This window comes from Nipponia nippon, unplaced genomic scaffold, assembly GCF_047370975.1.
Source record: "Nipponia nippon isolate SJK-2023a ecotype South Korea unplaced genomic scaffold, ASM4737097v1 scaffold_5, whole genome shotgun sequence".
Classification (NCBI taxonomy): Eukaryota; Metazoa; Chordata; class Aves; order Pelecaniformes; family Threskiornithidae; genus Nipponia; species Nipponia nippon.
Window position 1 is genome coordinate 66,509,038 of NW_028262369.1, and position 13,607 is coordinate 66,522,644.

Genomic DNA, 13,607 nt, shown 5'->3' on the forward strand with positions numbered 1-13,607 from the left:
TGCCTCTCTTTATACGTGCATTCGTGAGCAGCAGGAGGTGTACGCGCTCCGTTTTGTGCCGGCTGTTCGTCCCTCTACACCAAACCCACCCCGCTTGCTGCTCACTTTCAAACCAACAGCAAAGATCCCATGGCCTCGGGCACCGTGGGGTCTCGCTGGGCGCGTGGCATTTGGGAGACCGTCCTCCTGGGCTGGAGCTCCCCTTGCCGTGATGCCGCTGGCTGTCAGGGCCACCCCTGGCTCCCAGCCCCGGCGAGGGTTGCAGGAGCTCACCCCGCCACACCTCCGGCAGCACCCTGTCTCTGTGAAGAAAGGGGTTCAGCCAGCTGTATCCACTCACAGCCCCCTCACTTCTTCAACCCCAGCTGCGCTTTGCCCACCAGCAGGCATCTGGTAAGTGCCTGCTTTGAAGCGTTACTCCTCTGCAGGCAGAACAAGCCCCTCAGATTAATGGTCTGCCTAAAAGCTAAAAAGAAGAAGAAAAAAAATCATTTAAAACATCACATTAAAATGCCACTCCACATCTGAAAGGATCCATTAAAACTTTTATAGAGGTTTTTACATTTGTTTCCCCTATTTTACATTTTGTTCTGGATTCAGGCACTCTTCTCTTATAATTCTCCTTTGTAACAAGCATTTTTGCCTTGGTTGGCTCCGCGCTAACAGGGACCATTTGCTGTGCAGAAGGAAACGTGGGGCTTTTGCCTAGAATAGAGCTTTTCTTTCCAAAACCACCGTTCGCAGGGATCCAGTCTAGGCAGGCGCCACTGGCACCCTGGGCTCTCCCCAGGAGGTGATCCCGCACCATCGTTCTGAGAGATTTTGTGGGGTTTTGAGGGACTCGGAGAAGTGCATCTGGGCTTCACGCTCTGGTTCTCTGCTTCCAGCTCTGTCCCCAAAAGCCCGGTGGTGGCGGGGGCAGAGGGAAGGGCTGGCGCTGGGAAAGCTGCAGCATCCCGTGGCCAGGGCTGTGTTTCCCTCTCCCCCATCCCACAACGCTGCTCCCGGTCCTGCTGCCTCCGTGCACGTCCCCATCGCTTTGCCTTTCACCACCTCTCAGTCCTCACGCGTGTTCTTACTTTTCATGGTCTTTCCATTAAAAAAAAAACAGGTTAATTATAAAGTCTGCCGTGGGTAAGAGAAGGAAAAGCTTCTAAGGTTCAGCAGGAATTGGGCAGTTGTCTCCCTCCTCCGGACCACGGGCAGGGACAGGGTCACCAAGCAGTGGCTCAAGCCAGCCTCTGAAGTTGGATGAATTACTGCAGAGTAAAAGCTGCATAACCTGCTCTGTCTGCACGTCTGGTCCATGGTCCAGGCCTAGGTTTGCATTGCTCTGCTCAAAGGCATTCCTTTTTATTAAAAAAAATTATAAAAAAAATAGACCCTTCATCTGTTCAGCATTTTTTTTGGAAAAGATTTTAACTCATAAGTATTGGAAGAGTATCACATAAGCCCTGCTGCCTGCAATGGAAGCCCGGGAGCAGCGGGACGTGTCCTGCATCCCTTTCAGCCCATCCCCTCCGGCGGGGCCCGGGGAGATGCTCGCCCGCCCGGGGAGCGACAGGCAATCTGCTGCTGGTGCAGCTTTAACCCCGGGCCTCTCTAAATGAAACCTGCTCGTCACAGCACGTTGTGCATGGGGGATTGGTGATGTCAACTGTTATGTTGTTGCTTTGGAAATAATTTTGTTTAAGATCTCAAACTGAGACTAGAGTCAAGTATCCCAATAGGAAAATGCCAGCAGCTTACCTGGCTAGTCACGAGCGACCCCAGGGAGCGTGTTGTGCCTTGTATTGCCACCTCCTTGCCTTGCCTTTTCCTTCTTCTTGTGTGTGCCTGGCATTGCAAAGCCCGTCAGATGAAATCCCACTCGGCGCTCACCTGTGGTTCCCGCCTGTGAGATCTGACAGTGCATTATTTCATCCTTCCCCTTGCCTTTAGTCCCCTGCTCTACCCCTTAAACTGATTGATAGGTATTTTCGAAAGTTAAACGTTTGCAGTGAAGCCTCTGCCTGTGGGTCAGTATGCTGGCTATGGCATGGCTGCCTGGACGGGCATTTCTCGGGAGCAATAGAGGTTTAACACCGGCCTTGCCGGGGCGGTGCTGCCCTGCAGTGCTGCTCCTCGCACGGCTCCTCTTCTCGCTGTATTGCCTTGTTGCTGTTCCTGCTGCTGGGGCTTTCCTGCCCTTTCTCCAGCTGCTTGGCATCGGCACACCTGAGCCTTGCAAACTGAGGGCTGACTTCAGGAATGCAAATAATGTTCTCTGTGCATCCACACCATGTCTCTAAAAACCTTTTCATCTTGTTCCTTGTTGCCCTGGAGGATAATTACTTCAAAGAGCAGCCCCGTTGCCTGGTATTTCAGTTTATCTCATTACCATTGTGTTTGCCAAGCCAGCCAGCTTTGCCAGAAACAGAATCAAGGTTGCTGGCAGTGCTGGCTGGCTCGCATGTTCACCCTCTCTGCTGGCTGAGATGCTAATTTTTCCTTGATTGCAAACCCTGCATTCATCTTTTGTGAATTAGCTGTGCCTACAGATACGGCATAATGGCTTTAAAACCCAGGCCTGAGCCTGCGGGCTCCTCTCCACAGGCCGTCAAAGGCAGGGCTAATGGATGCTGTTAGAATATTTACTTGCCACTTTTTTGGCCAAAGGGAGCGGCTGGCTGGCAGCAACGGTTGGCAAAGGGCAGGCGGGAGCATCGCGTCGGAGAGCTGCTTGGCAGGCAGCGTGCCGAGGGGAGGAGCTGGAGGAGGCACAGAGGTGCGGATGGACGGACGGATGGACGGACTGGCGCAGGGATATATGCACCATTGCAGAGGTCATTTGTCGCAGTGCCGGCTAGTTCCAAGAACAGAGATGAGAGCTGACAGCTTCTGGCTGTAGGGGCTTCCCCAGGCTTCAGGAAGACTAGAACAGCCTCAGGATACCCTCAGGACGGTCTTAATATAATCTGATTTTGCCCTTCTAATCTTGAGTTGATTGCAGCAAACTATGTGTAAATTTTTTAGAAGCCATCAGTGCAAAACGCTGAGCTGGCAGTAGCGTAGTCACTGCCCAAACAGGCGTTCATGCTGACGTTGACTGGCGTTGGCATTGCCAGCATGGTCAGAACGGGGCACCAAGCTTTGGCTTGCTGCTTAAAATTAGTTTAATGGCCAAGGGTTATTGTATTGTTTTTAAGATCCCTGAGATTGCACATCCCTCACCCCCCCAAAAAAGAGAAAATCAGCAAAGTCTCAAGCTGTTAACCCAGGGCTGAGCAGCACTTGCAGGGATGGATGACATGGGGTGGACGGCCACAGCCCTCAGTTTTACATGGCTGTTTAGGATAAACCTGCTGTAAGTGATGCTATGGCTGTTGCTAAGCAACAAGTGATGATTGCTATAGCCAATATTCCCCTCTTAAAGGTACATTTGCAAAGAGTAATCTTTTGTGTGCGTGAAATTAATTTGCAGATGTATGGATTTATATTAGTTAATGGCAATAAACTTTGGAAATGCTTCAGTGCGGTGCTAAAATGGAATACAATGTGGCGTGGAGATATTCCGTAGCAAAAACATTAAGCCCTCCCCTTTAATTAATTGGAACTTAAAGCTGGGATATCTTACTCACCAAAATAAATTAACAGTAAATCAGGTTACAGAATAAATTAACAAATTAAATCGGGTTAGTTGGAAAGTTTAAAAGAAAGAGCATCTGTGAGCTGCCTGGATTGCAAATACAGTTAGAAAGTCTTGAGCTGGAAGGGAAGGCTCACATAAAAGTGTAACTGTTTGGGCTCTGCTTAGAAGTGACTGATTTTCAGTCTTTAGCATCAAAGGCTGGACCTGCTCTAAACATGGATTAAAACTCAGCCAGGGTGTACTGCCTGCCAGAGTCAAAGCAGCCACACCAAGAAGGGACTTCGGCTGCTTATTTTCTTCTGCTTTTGTGAATAGTTGCCATGGATTTGCAGAGGATAACGCTCCTTTTGCAGGCCATCACAAACCTCCCTTTTTCTTTTCTTTTTTTTAAGCTGCTTTTCCTTCTCTTGCTTTTCTCCACCGGCAAGGATTTCACTTTGTCTCCTGTGCTTGCAGAAGGTGCTCCCACCCCTCGCTTGCTCCCCGCGGGACGTACCCCCACTCCAACCTGAGGATGCAGCGGGTCTCATCACCCATTAACCTTGACTGATGCGCCGCTGGCTCTCGGGGCCTCCGGGAGGGACCGGCGTGGTGGTCCTGCCATGCTGCAAAACTTCCCTGCACACCTTCGGTCACCCTGGGCTCGCTCTGCCGCCGCGGCACAGCTGGAGAAACGCTCATCTGCCAGCAGCAGGGAGAAGGGGAACTGTGGCAAGGTATTTTAACTGTATTACTTTCAGGTGGTTGCTACATCTTTTCTAATTAAAATAAAATCATCTTAGGACTCCTGAAATGAATATTTGGTATAATAGATTCAGAAAGTGATGAAAATGTTTTCATTAAATAGTGAGAGAGGGAGAGAGACCCTGCAAGGCATAGCATTTTATCTCAACTCTCTAATAACATTAATAAACTCTTTAATCTTTGTCACGTTTATGACTTAATGGCAATCCTTAAAGACATGACAGACAAGTAAGAGCTGCCAGGTTCCTTTAACCTATAAGCATTCATATTCTTTGCAGGGTTTTGATTAAGTGGAAAATTCCTCTGCGACGGGCTTTATTCTCCGTGTAAAGCTGTGCTCCGCGGCCGGCGCGAGTGGCGGAGGATGCTCAGCCCCGGCCGGGACCCGGTGGTGCCAGGGGATGGTGGTGGCATCTCCCTCCTCCACGGCCAGGAGCCAGGTGGGTGCTGGCTCCTTCCCCGCCGCCTGCCAGGGGTATTTAGTGTCAGCCCCAGTGTCACCAGCCCACGCTGTTCCCCTCGTCCCACCCGTGCTGCCCAGATATGGACCTGATCCTGCTGACAGGCTTCGCTTCAGCAGTCACCTGGGGGACTTCATCCCTCCTTTACGTGAAAAGTTTGTTTGAAGGAATTGATGGCGAGCTTTATGTTGTATTCTCCACTTTCTTGGGACTACAGAGCACTGAATACTACCCACCCCCTATATCTTTGCTCACATACACATGGGTCTGTGGTGGTCTGTCATTTCAAACAAGTAATATTTGCTAAGAAGCAACATTAAAAGAGTCTCATTTGGTTGCATGGTCAAGCACTCCGGTTGTGGATGCCAGGCTGAGAGTTGCCAAGCCCAGACTTCGCTCTGCCCCTATATGCTGTTATTCTGTGGTCCAAAAGAAGCAGGTGTCCACGGGAAAAATAGTATGCAAGCGTGTAATTAGGGGGCTGCACAACAAGACGGGCACAGCTAGGAACTGAACCCAGCCTTTGTATTTTCTTTCTTTTTTTTTTTTTAATTTTTTTTCAGACGCCCAGCAATCTGGCATTTTCTGATCTTTGAGTCCTTGACTATAAAACCTAATTAATGCTCTTTTAATGCAAGGTTTTTTGCATTTAATCTCCCAGGGCTTTTTTTTTTTTTTTTAATGTTACTTGCAAGTGCAGCCTTTTTTCCTCTATCGACAGGGTTTGGACCCAGAATATCCATTACTGCAGCCGCCATCCCAGCGTTCCCCAGCTGGAAGCAGAAGGATGCTCCACTGATGGGGTGAGTCCAGAAAAGGGTCATCAGTGGCAGCTTGGCCCTTTCGCTCCCCACGGTACCCCCTGGGTACCCTGCATCCCTTCCCTGCCTGACTCGGGGCTGCGGGGGCATCTACTGTGCCCAAAAAGAATGAACTCCGCATGGTACAGATGGTATTTCATACAGATTTGGTGCGGCGTCATCTGCTGCGAACACAAATACCAGCTCTGTAACTTCACTGTTGTAAAGGATAAGCTGAAACCTCTTTGGCTGTTTTTCAGTCAAACGCCAGTAACAAAATGAAAAATCACCATTAACCCCCCCTCCTTTATTTGCATAGTTTTGATGCTGTCAAAAAAAGACAATACTCATGTAGCATAAGGAGAATTTTTAAATAGAAGTGTTGCATTTTAAAACCCTAATAAAGATAAAAGCAAAATAAACACTGAAATTTGAATTTAGAGAATGAGGAAAGAAAGATTAGTCTGTGCTGATGAAGTAATGAAGGTAGTGGCTGGTAACAATTTTTAATAGCACATTAATGCTGAATTACTTTGGAATTTCTGCAGGAGTCGAGATGACATCCACATAAACACCAAATGAATTCCAAATGGTTGGTGTTATCATAAAAAGCACCAAACGAATTAATAATGATGGAACACTTAAACTAAAACGTTATCTTCTCTAATCTGTTGTCTCTTTTATGCACTGCGCAATTCATTTTTAGCCAACTATGACCCTTTCTTTTGTTTGTCTTTTAATTTAAAAATATATGTATTTATTTTTGCACAAATGTTCTGCGTGAAGCAGGACTTGGACTAGTCCGTCTTCGTAACAGTTTTGCGTTGGCATCGCAAAATTTAAGAGATAGATGGGAAGACATCTGGACATGAGACGTATCGCTGGGAAAATGACTATGACTGATAAGAACCATAATAATAACGATTCCGCCTTGATGGTCCCACATGTGCAGAGACCTCAGGGCACCCTTAACAGCGTTTAATAAACTAAATGGCTCACTTTACAGCAACGCAATATGTCTCCCCCTCCCATGGAGAAGCCCAACGGGAGAGGAAGCCTGAACTCGCAGTCTGTGTAACTCAGCCAAAAAAGATAATGGGAGGCCGGGGCAGAGATGCCCCACGGGTGCCAGGGAGGAGCTGAGCACGAGCGCTGCGGCTACACGTGTGGGGGCTCGTGCTTCTGCCAAATGTGGGCTCCGTGGGGCAGCGGGTGGGCACAGCCTGTGGAGGGGGACACCAGCAGCAGCAGCAGCAGCAGCAGCAGCAGCAGCATCGCCTTCCCATGGGCAGCCGTGCCTCGGGGCCGGGCTGGGTGCGCTCCCTGACATATTAGCAGTCAAATGATATTTAGGGAGCACAAGTCTCACTCCCTCCTGCAGGCCAAGTAAATATCATTAGTAATGATATTAAATCTCAAATTGTGCTGCTGCACTATGGCAACCACTCAGCAAGCATTTGCTATTGCTGCTTGTTTCTAACAATTACTTTCATAGACTTTATTTCTTAGAAAACCATTACTGACCATAATCCTCTACATGGCATGCCATGAAAATAAAAAATAAGAAAAGAAGTCAGCCCAGCTTTCAGCGTGAGATTGTAGAGCTGCCAAGAGGCTGGCATGGCAGGTTTTATTTTTGTTAGGATGGTGGCGATGCTGGGTGCTGCACTGGGAAGCCGGGCAGGGCAAAGCTTTTCTCGCCAGTTAGCCTGGATTGCTTTAAAGCAGCACGTGCTCCAAGGCAATCAGCTTGCTCTCCTCTACAGTAGCCGTCACACAAATATATACACACATATAAAAAAATTATATTTATTATATTTTTATATTATATTATACATATATGTGTATATAGTTATGTATATATGTGTGTGTATATTAGTGTGTGTATATACACACGTACCTATACACACACAACCTCTTAGCTGTTGGCTTTTCTTTGCTGCAGAAGTGTTTTCTGGGCTGTCACAGGCTGCCGGTGGCAGCGGCGGGCTGCTGGCCCGTCACACGTGCTTCGCTGCTGTCACAGAAGCAACATATAATTATATTACAAATTAACTTGCAAATGCTGGTAGAGATGTACTCCGCAGGAAAAAAAAAATAATAATCTGTTTCATCTTCTCTTGTGTCTTGTAGCTGGTCTCTCCAGCACAGTCGGCATCTTCAGGATCCGTGTCCTGGGAGCACTAATCATTTTTATTAACCATTAAACAAGAAGATCCTTTTTATTTGAAAATGTAAAACATGCAGGAAGCACTATCTATAGCCGCTAATTCAGGTCACATTAAACCGCTCTTCCTCACCTCGCGGCTCGTCCCTGTTCTGCTGAAAGCTCCTCGCCGTAAAACCTGCCGCTGCCCCGCTTCCCCGTCGGGGTGATGGTCTGCTGCGCGCGTTTGCAGTTAGAAGCTGGATTTTATCTTGAATAATTACACTTCATTTCTGAGTGACCCGATGTAAAGCAAGCCCCTTTTAAAGCATCGCTCACGGCAAGTTTATGAGGTGTTACCACATTTTCTTAACATTTTTCACCTTCCAATCCTTTTTATTTCATGTTGGGGTGGTGACATGTGAAGTGCTGTGACCCCAGAAAAGTGAGCCGGAGGACGGCAGTGGCTGGGGCCACGTCTGCGTCCGTGGGGTTTGGTCCCTGGTGGGACGAAGCCCCGCTCCTGCCCCCTTCCCCGGCAAGGAACAGCCACACGGGGCTAATGGCAACCGCAGCCCAGGGAAGCTCCAACGGGAGAGAGGCTGAAATCGGGGCTCCTACCTGGGCTCTGCTCTTCCTAAGCTGAGCAAAACGGGCCTGGCGTTTTATTTACAAAGCCGTGGCTGATGCTACCTAGTTAGCATTATAGAACAGATTCCTCACATGTTTTTTTATTAAGCAGCTTGGCGGCTGCTGTGTGAGACTGCGGAATATTTTACTGCTTTGTGGCTCGCATTCAATACGGGAAAAAAAAAAAAAAGGAAAAGTTGACAAAATTCCTGCCTTTTTTTTTTTTTTTTAAATGCATCTTTGTTTTCAACAGGCCTCCTGCTGTGACAAAACTGTTAATTAAACTGAAACTAAAATAAATTAAGCCAACCTGATATGAAAATCATTTGAAGGCAAAGCATCAGCTTAAAGACTGGCCAGGCAGGAGCTGGTTGTGCCTGCCCCTCCTGCCCGCGGGTGCCGGCAGGGGCTGCTTTGGTGGCACTGGCAGGGCGCAGCATCCCAGGGTAAAAAAATGAGACTTTCGGCTCCTGTGTCAAACAGAGCACAATATAACAGCCAGGTTGTGCCCTGTCCAGACCAGAACTTCAGATAAAATACTATTATTATTAATAAAATGGCTCTAAAGACTTACTCGTAATGGCCAGCATGTCTCCATCTACCTCTAAGTCCAGCTGAGGTTACTGATGACCCACCAGCACCACCAACTGTGGGCATTCCCGCCTCCAGCTTGCCTTACAAACCTGCGGGGGCTGATGTCTGTAAATACCCCCCTGGCCCGGCCACGTACCTATAAATAAAAGAAAGGGCAGGCCTGGCCGAGGCACGGTGCCTACTTTGATGTGCGGTAATGGCCTTTGCTTTTAATTTGGGGTTGTAACTTCCATCCCAATGCAAAACTGGGAGCTGCAGAAAAGCTGCATGCATAATAAAGGGTGAAAGCAAGGATGCGGCGCGAGATGTGTCTGATGTTGGATGAGAGGGAAGATAGCCTTTAATCATTTTGTTTTCAAAGAAGCTTTAGAGAGCTCTTTGAAGATGAGGCTTTTTGAGAGCTGCTTCTGGAAAATAGGAGGCAGCGATACACGGCGCCCACCCCCTCGGTTAACCTGCGCGTGGGACGCACGCGGCCCTCCGGGCTGGCACCCGGGAAACTTCTGCAAAGCTGAGCTGATCTCGTGCTGCCCGGAGAGGTGAGACCCTGACGGCTAGAGCAGCAAGGAAAAACTGCCCCGGTGTCTTTTCATTTGAGGTAATCACGGGTCCTCAGCATGCAGAGGCAGGCAAGTAAAGGGACCAGTGGCTAGAATAATCCCTTTAATAATAATAGTATTTTTGTAATGATACCGTTCTGTGAATCATGTCTTACTATCGTTGGATGAAAGGGAATGATAATGAACATCTGATCAGACTTTATTTTAAGGAAAAGCAGCATGACGGAGATGCGTGGAAGCTGTGCTTGTCCTGTAGTGAAGCATTTGGGGTGGGAGAAGGTGAGAGTCGTGTGTCACCCACCTGCTGCAGTCAGGCCCTGTGGTACCTGCACAGGCGGCTTCTTTATGGGCTGGGATCTGGCACAGCAGGCTTGTTTGCCTGCATCGGAAGGCACCGAGGGGTTGAACATCATCGCAACATCCCAGGCTGGGGAGGGTGGGTGAGCTCTGCTCACCAGCACTCAGCCTGTGCCAGTAGCGCGCCTGGTTTATTTTGAGGACCAGGGTCAGGATGCTGTTGTGTTAAATATGTCACGTGCAAAATAAACACATGGTCTCTTGCTCCAAAAATGTTACAGGCTGAGAGGAAAAGCCTTGGGGAACGGGTGTGCCAGCAGTCCTATTTTTACCTATTTTTACCAAGTGGTTTGGCCTCAGTAAAACAGCAGCCAGGCTGGCAAGTGACCGCAGGGTGCTGGGACATCGGTGGCATGTCCTGCCCCTAAGCAATCGCACTGGGACTTGCCAGTGGTTTTGTACGTCTAGGTCTTCTCTCGTGTGGTTTGTAAAGTGTGTGCTGGTATTTGAGGTTATTTACAGGTGCCACAGTGCCATGGACAAAAAAAGCCTATGAAACAGCCAAAATAAATGAATTACTGTCCCCCGTGGATAAGGAATGAGCCCACACCCATTGGCATTGCAAGGAGCCTTGTTCTGGCTGGTGTAAGAGCGCGCTGAGAAGCGGACAAACAGCAACACATCGGCCCCCTCCCTGTGACACCAGGCGGAGGAGCTGGGCTCTGCCTCCGCACGTGGCACCGTCCCCACCCGCCGCTTCGCCCCGCCGGGTCCTTATGTGCCCAGCCCACCTGCCTTCATTTTGTGAAGTTAAGCTGCACAAAGATTTTCACATCTTGAGTTCTGGTCAGCGTATGGCTCTGACAAATGCACTTTCCAGTCCCTTCAGAAAAGGAAAAAGCAAGCCCAAATCCACATCTCCAAATTCGCTGCTGCATTTGGTACAAGTTCTGCAAATGTTTTCTGTAGAAATCTCCATTCCTGTACGTACAACCCCACGGCACTATTATTTTCAGGCTGTGTGCCCATACCAGCATGTTGAAGGTTAAGTTTGAAAGGCCCAAAGAGGTCTAACGTTCGGTGGGACGTGTCCTCTGTGCATTAAAACCAGAATCACTTTCCCCTTTCTGCCCTCTGGTCTGCAGCAGGTACTTAAAAACCGGCCTTGTTTTCGGAGGTGTGAAGGCTTGCGACAGGCACTGCAGCTGGGGATGCAGCTAATAACACCTCGCAAACGCAGGCTGCTTAGGGATGAAATGTGGCGGTGCATGGTAAAAGCAAGGCAAATAACTTTGCGAAGTTTGGTGTGTCGGACTCCTATTTTCACTTCTAAGCGATGCTATGCTATTTTAGGCTGGGCCGAGCCTTGCCTTTTTTTAATTGGGCTTATTGCTATAGCTACATGGTGGTGTGTATGTGTTAACATTTGATTTTTGTATCCAATGTAAGTGACTGAAATAAACAATCCAGACCTGATAGTCCCAGCGGGGGGACTGACATTTGGATTCGGCTCAAAATCTGTGCTTTTGACGCTTGTTAGACTCCACCACCTCACGCAGAAAGCACAAAGCGTGGAGGGGGGAGGGCTGCAGGGCAGAGCTACGCTTGCCACCCCCAACCTAATCCTCAACTTCACGCTGAAGGGCTCCTCGGAGGCGCTTGCTGCCATGGCTGCGTCGGCTTTAGCTGATGGAGGGATCTGAAGAGGGGCGTTACGATGCCACTTAGGTACCAGTTTAATTAACAGCGCTTGCAAAGTCTCCCTCGAAGGGATTTTGTGCCACCAAACCTGTACAGCCCAGCGCTGCTGCACCTGGGTTCCTCTCCATGTCCTACCACCCCTGCTGAGCCTGTGTGTGGGAGACAAAACCAGCAAGGACTGGGACAAAGAGGAGTATTTTACAGTGGGTTTGAGCAGGGGAGTGTCCCTGTGCTCCGGCGAGCCAGGATCACGCCTGCTTGCTGCCTCTCCGCTGCTCGCTCCTACCCCGCGCCATCACTCTTCTAATTTGAAAACAAGCCTCAGCGATCGGAGAGCTGGGGGTGAGGGCGGAGGAGCAGGGAGCGGCCGTACAGCCCCCCTCTCCCTCGCCCCAGCCCACGGCTCCGGGAAGCAGATGGTCCCTGCAGGGCCGGTAGCCCGGCGCCGGAGAGCTGCCACACGCCATCGTCTGCCCCGCTGCCTGCGAAAGCACCGCACTCCCACTCCCATCAATCAGCACAGACCAGGTGCCTGGAAGCATCTCTTGCCAATCGCCTTTTATTACCTTTGAAAAGCCAAGAAACCCAGAACAAGACAAAAACTGAGACCGTGTGAACATCATGCAATGGATTCACTTTAAAGCAGGCTGTGGGGGGGACAACCAAAAGCCGTGTTAGAGTAGAAGTATCGCTTCACCCCTGTCTGAAGGCCAGATCGGGTAGACTGTCACTGGTGGGGTTGGTGGCGACTGTTGTGACTGACCAAACCGAAGCTGAAGAGGAAATGGCAACCCACTCATCAGCCATCATCCCAGGTAACCCCAGAGCCGATTCCGACCCAAATGCAATTTCTGCTGTGGTGATGACAGTGAGAAGCACACCTAACTCTTGGCACGGGAACTTTCTGCCTAGGCACAGTCTCTTTGGAAAGGAGCAGCACAACGAATGCTGTTACAAGGGGGTTTTAGTTCAATTCTGTTATTTAGTGTGACTAGTACTCCGGCAGTCAGTTAGTGGAGTGGATGTTATCCAGCAGGAGTGTAGTTACCGCACTCTGCCCTTCTGTCTCACTCTGTCGTCTTCAAAATCCATAGCACAAACTAGAGTAATATTAGCTTCTCAAAAGAATGTGTTTTGGAGAGTTTCAGCTACCATGGAAATACCTTTGCATCTTGTCCATCATGTGGAAGTGACAAAACACATGCCCTTATTTTCCTGAGGTATAGCCAACATTTGAGTTCATTACATTTAATAGAGTAGGGTCACCCATAAAGTTACTCATAAGGTATTCTCTGAGTGGTTTTCACCTTCTCTTTGAAAAAAGAAATTATATCAGCATGTTCACGAGGTACAAATGGTGCTGGCATTTCAGCTGTTATTACGTTATTAACTTTTTTAACCTAATAATTTTCAATCAACAGTGAGAAGCAATTTTCACTCACTCCAGCGACCAGAGTTGAAGATTCTGCAAAGTGTTCTCGGAGGGTTCACCTTGACAGACACCTGATTCCCTCCCAAATCGAAACGGTACCCCCGACACCCCCATCGCGGTTACCGAGAATTTCCATTTCCCCTTCGGTTAGGATTTAATTTAGAAGGCAAAGACTTCCTAAACTATGGGAGAGTAAAGATAGATGGTATGGGAGAAGAAGGCTGATGAAATGTAGTTGACTCCGGATCTGAAATATTTTATCCCTCCTCAATGTAGGTTAAATTATTCTTCACCTTTCCCACATCCATAATTGTCGCTGATCTTGGACCAACTCAAAACCCTACTACTGAGTTCAGTAGACTCAAAATTGCCACTAGAACTGGAAAAAGAAAAAAAAAAAAGAAGAGATTTGTTAGTGTCCATGTACAATATCCCAAGACTATACACAGCTATGAGATACAGCAAATTTAAGAAAGGCAATTTTTTTCTCATCACTGAGTATTTATTATATATAACAAATACATGAAAAAGAAAAAACTATATTGTGTGATATAAATAGTTTATTTACATTACAGAAAAACATCAAGACAATGTATACTATTTCAAATATA

General features: G+C 48.3%; 1 protein-coding gene and 1 long non-coding RNA gene across 2 annotated transcripts in view; one reads left to right on the top strand and one right to left on the bottom strand.

Annotated features, from left to right (window-relative positions):
- Nucleotides 1–4,089: 4,089 nt before the first annotated feature.
- On the top strand, nucleotides 4,090–9,304 carry LOC148052300 (uncharacterized). The gene is made up of 4 exons (XR_015699071.1): nucleotides 4,090–4,347; nucleotides 4,654–4,815; nucleotides 5,558–5,639; nucleotides 7,770–9,304. It is a non-coding gene; the product is annotated as an uncharacterized LOC148052300 (long non-coding RNA).
- Nucleotides 9,305–12,128: 2,824 nt separating this feature from the next.
- TMEFF2 (transmembrane protein with EGF like and two follistatin like domains 2) overlaps nucleotides 12,129–13,607 on the bottom strand; it is a 132,461-nt gene continuing 130,982 nt past the window's right edge. The window contains exon 11 of the mRNA XM_087733926.1: nucleotides 12,129–13,375. Coding sequence (XP_087590052.1) covers nucleotides 13,279–13,375 — 97 coding nt within the window. The 3' untranslated portion in view covers nucleotides 12,129–13,278. The remainder of the gene's footprint in view (nucleotides 13,376–13,607) is intronic.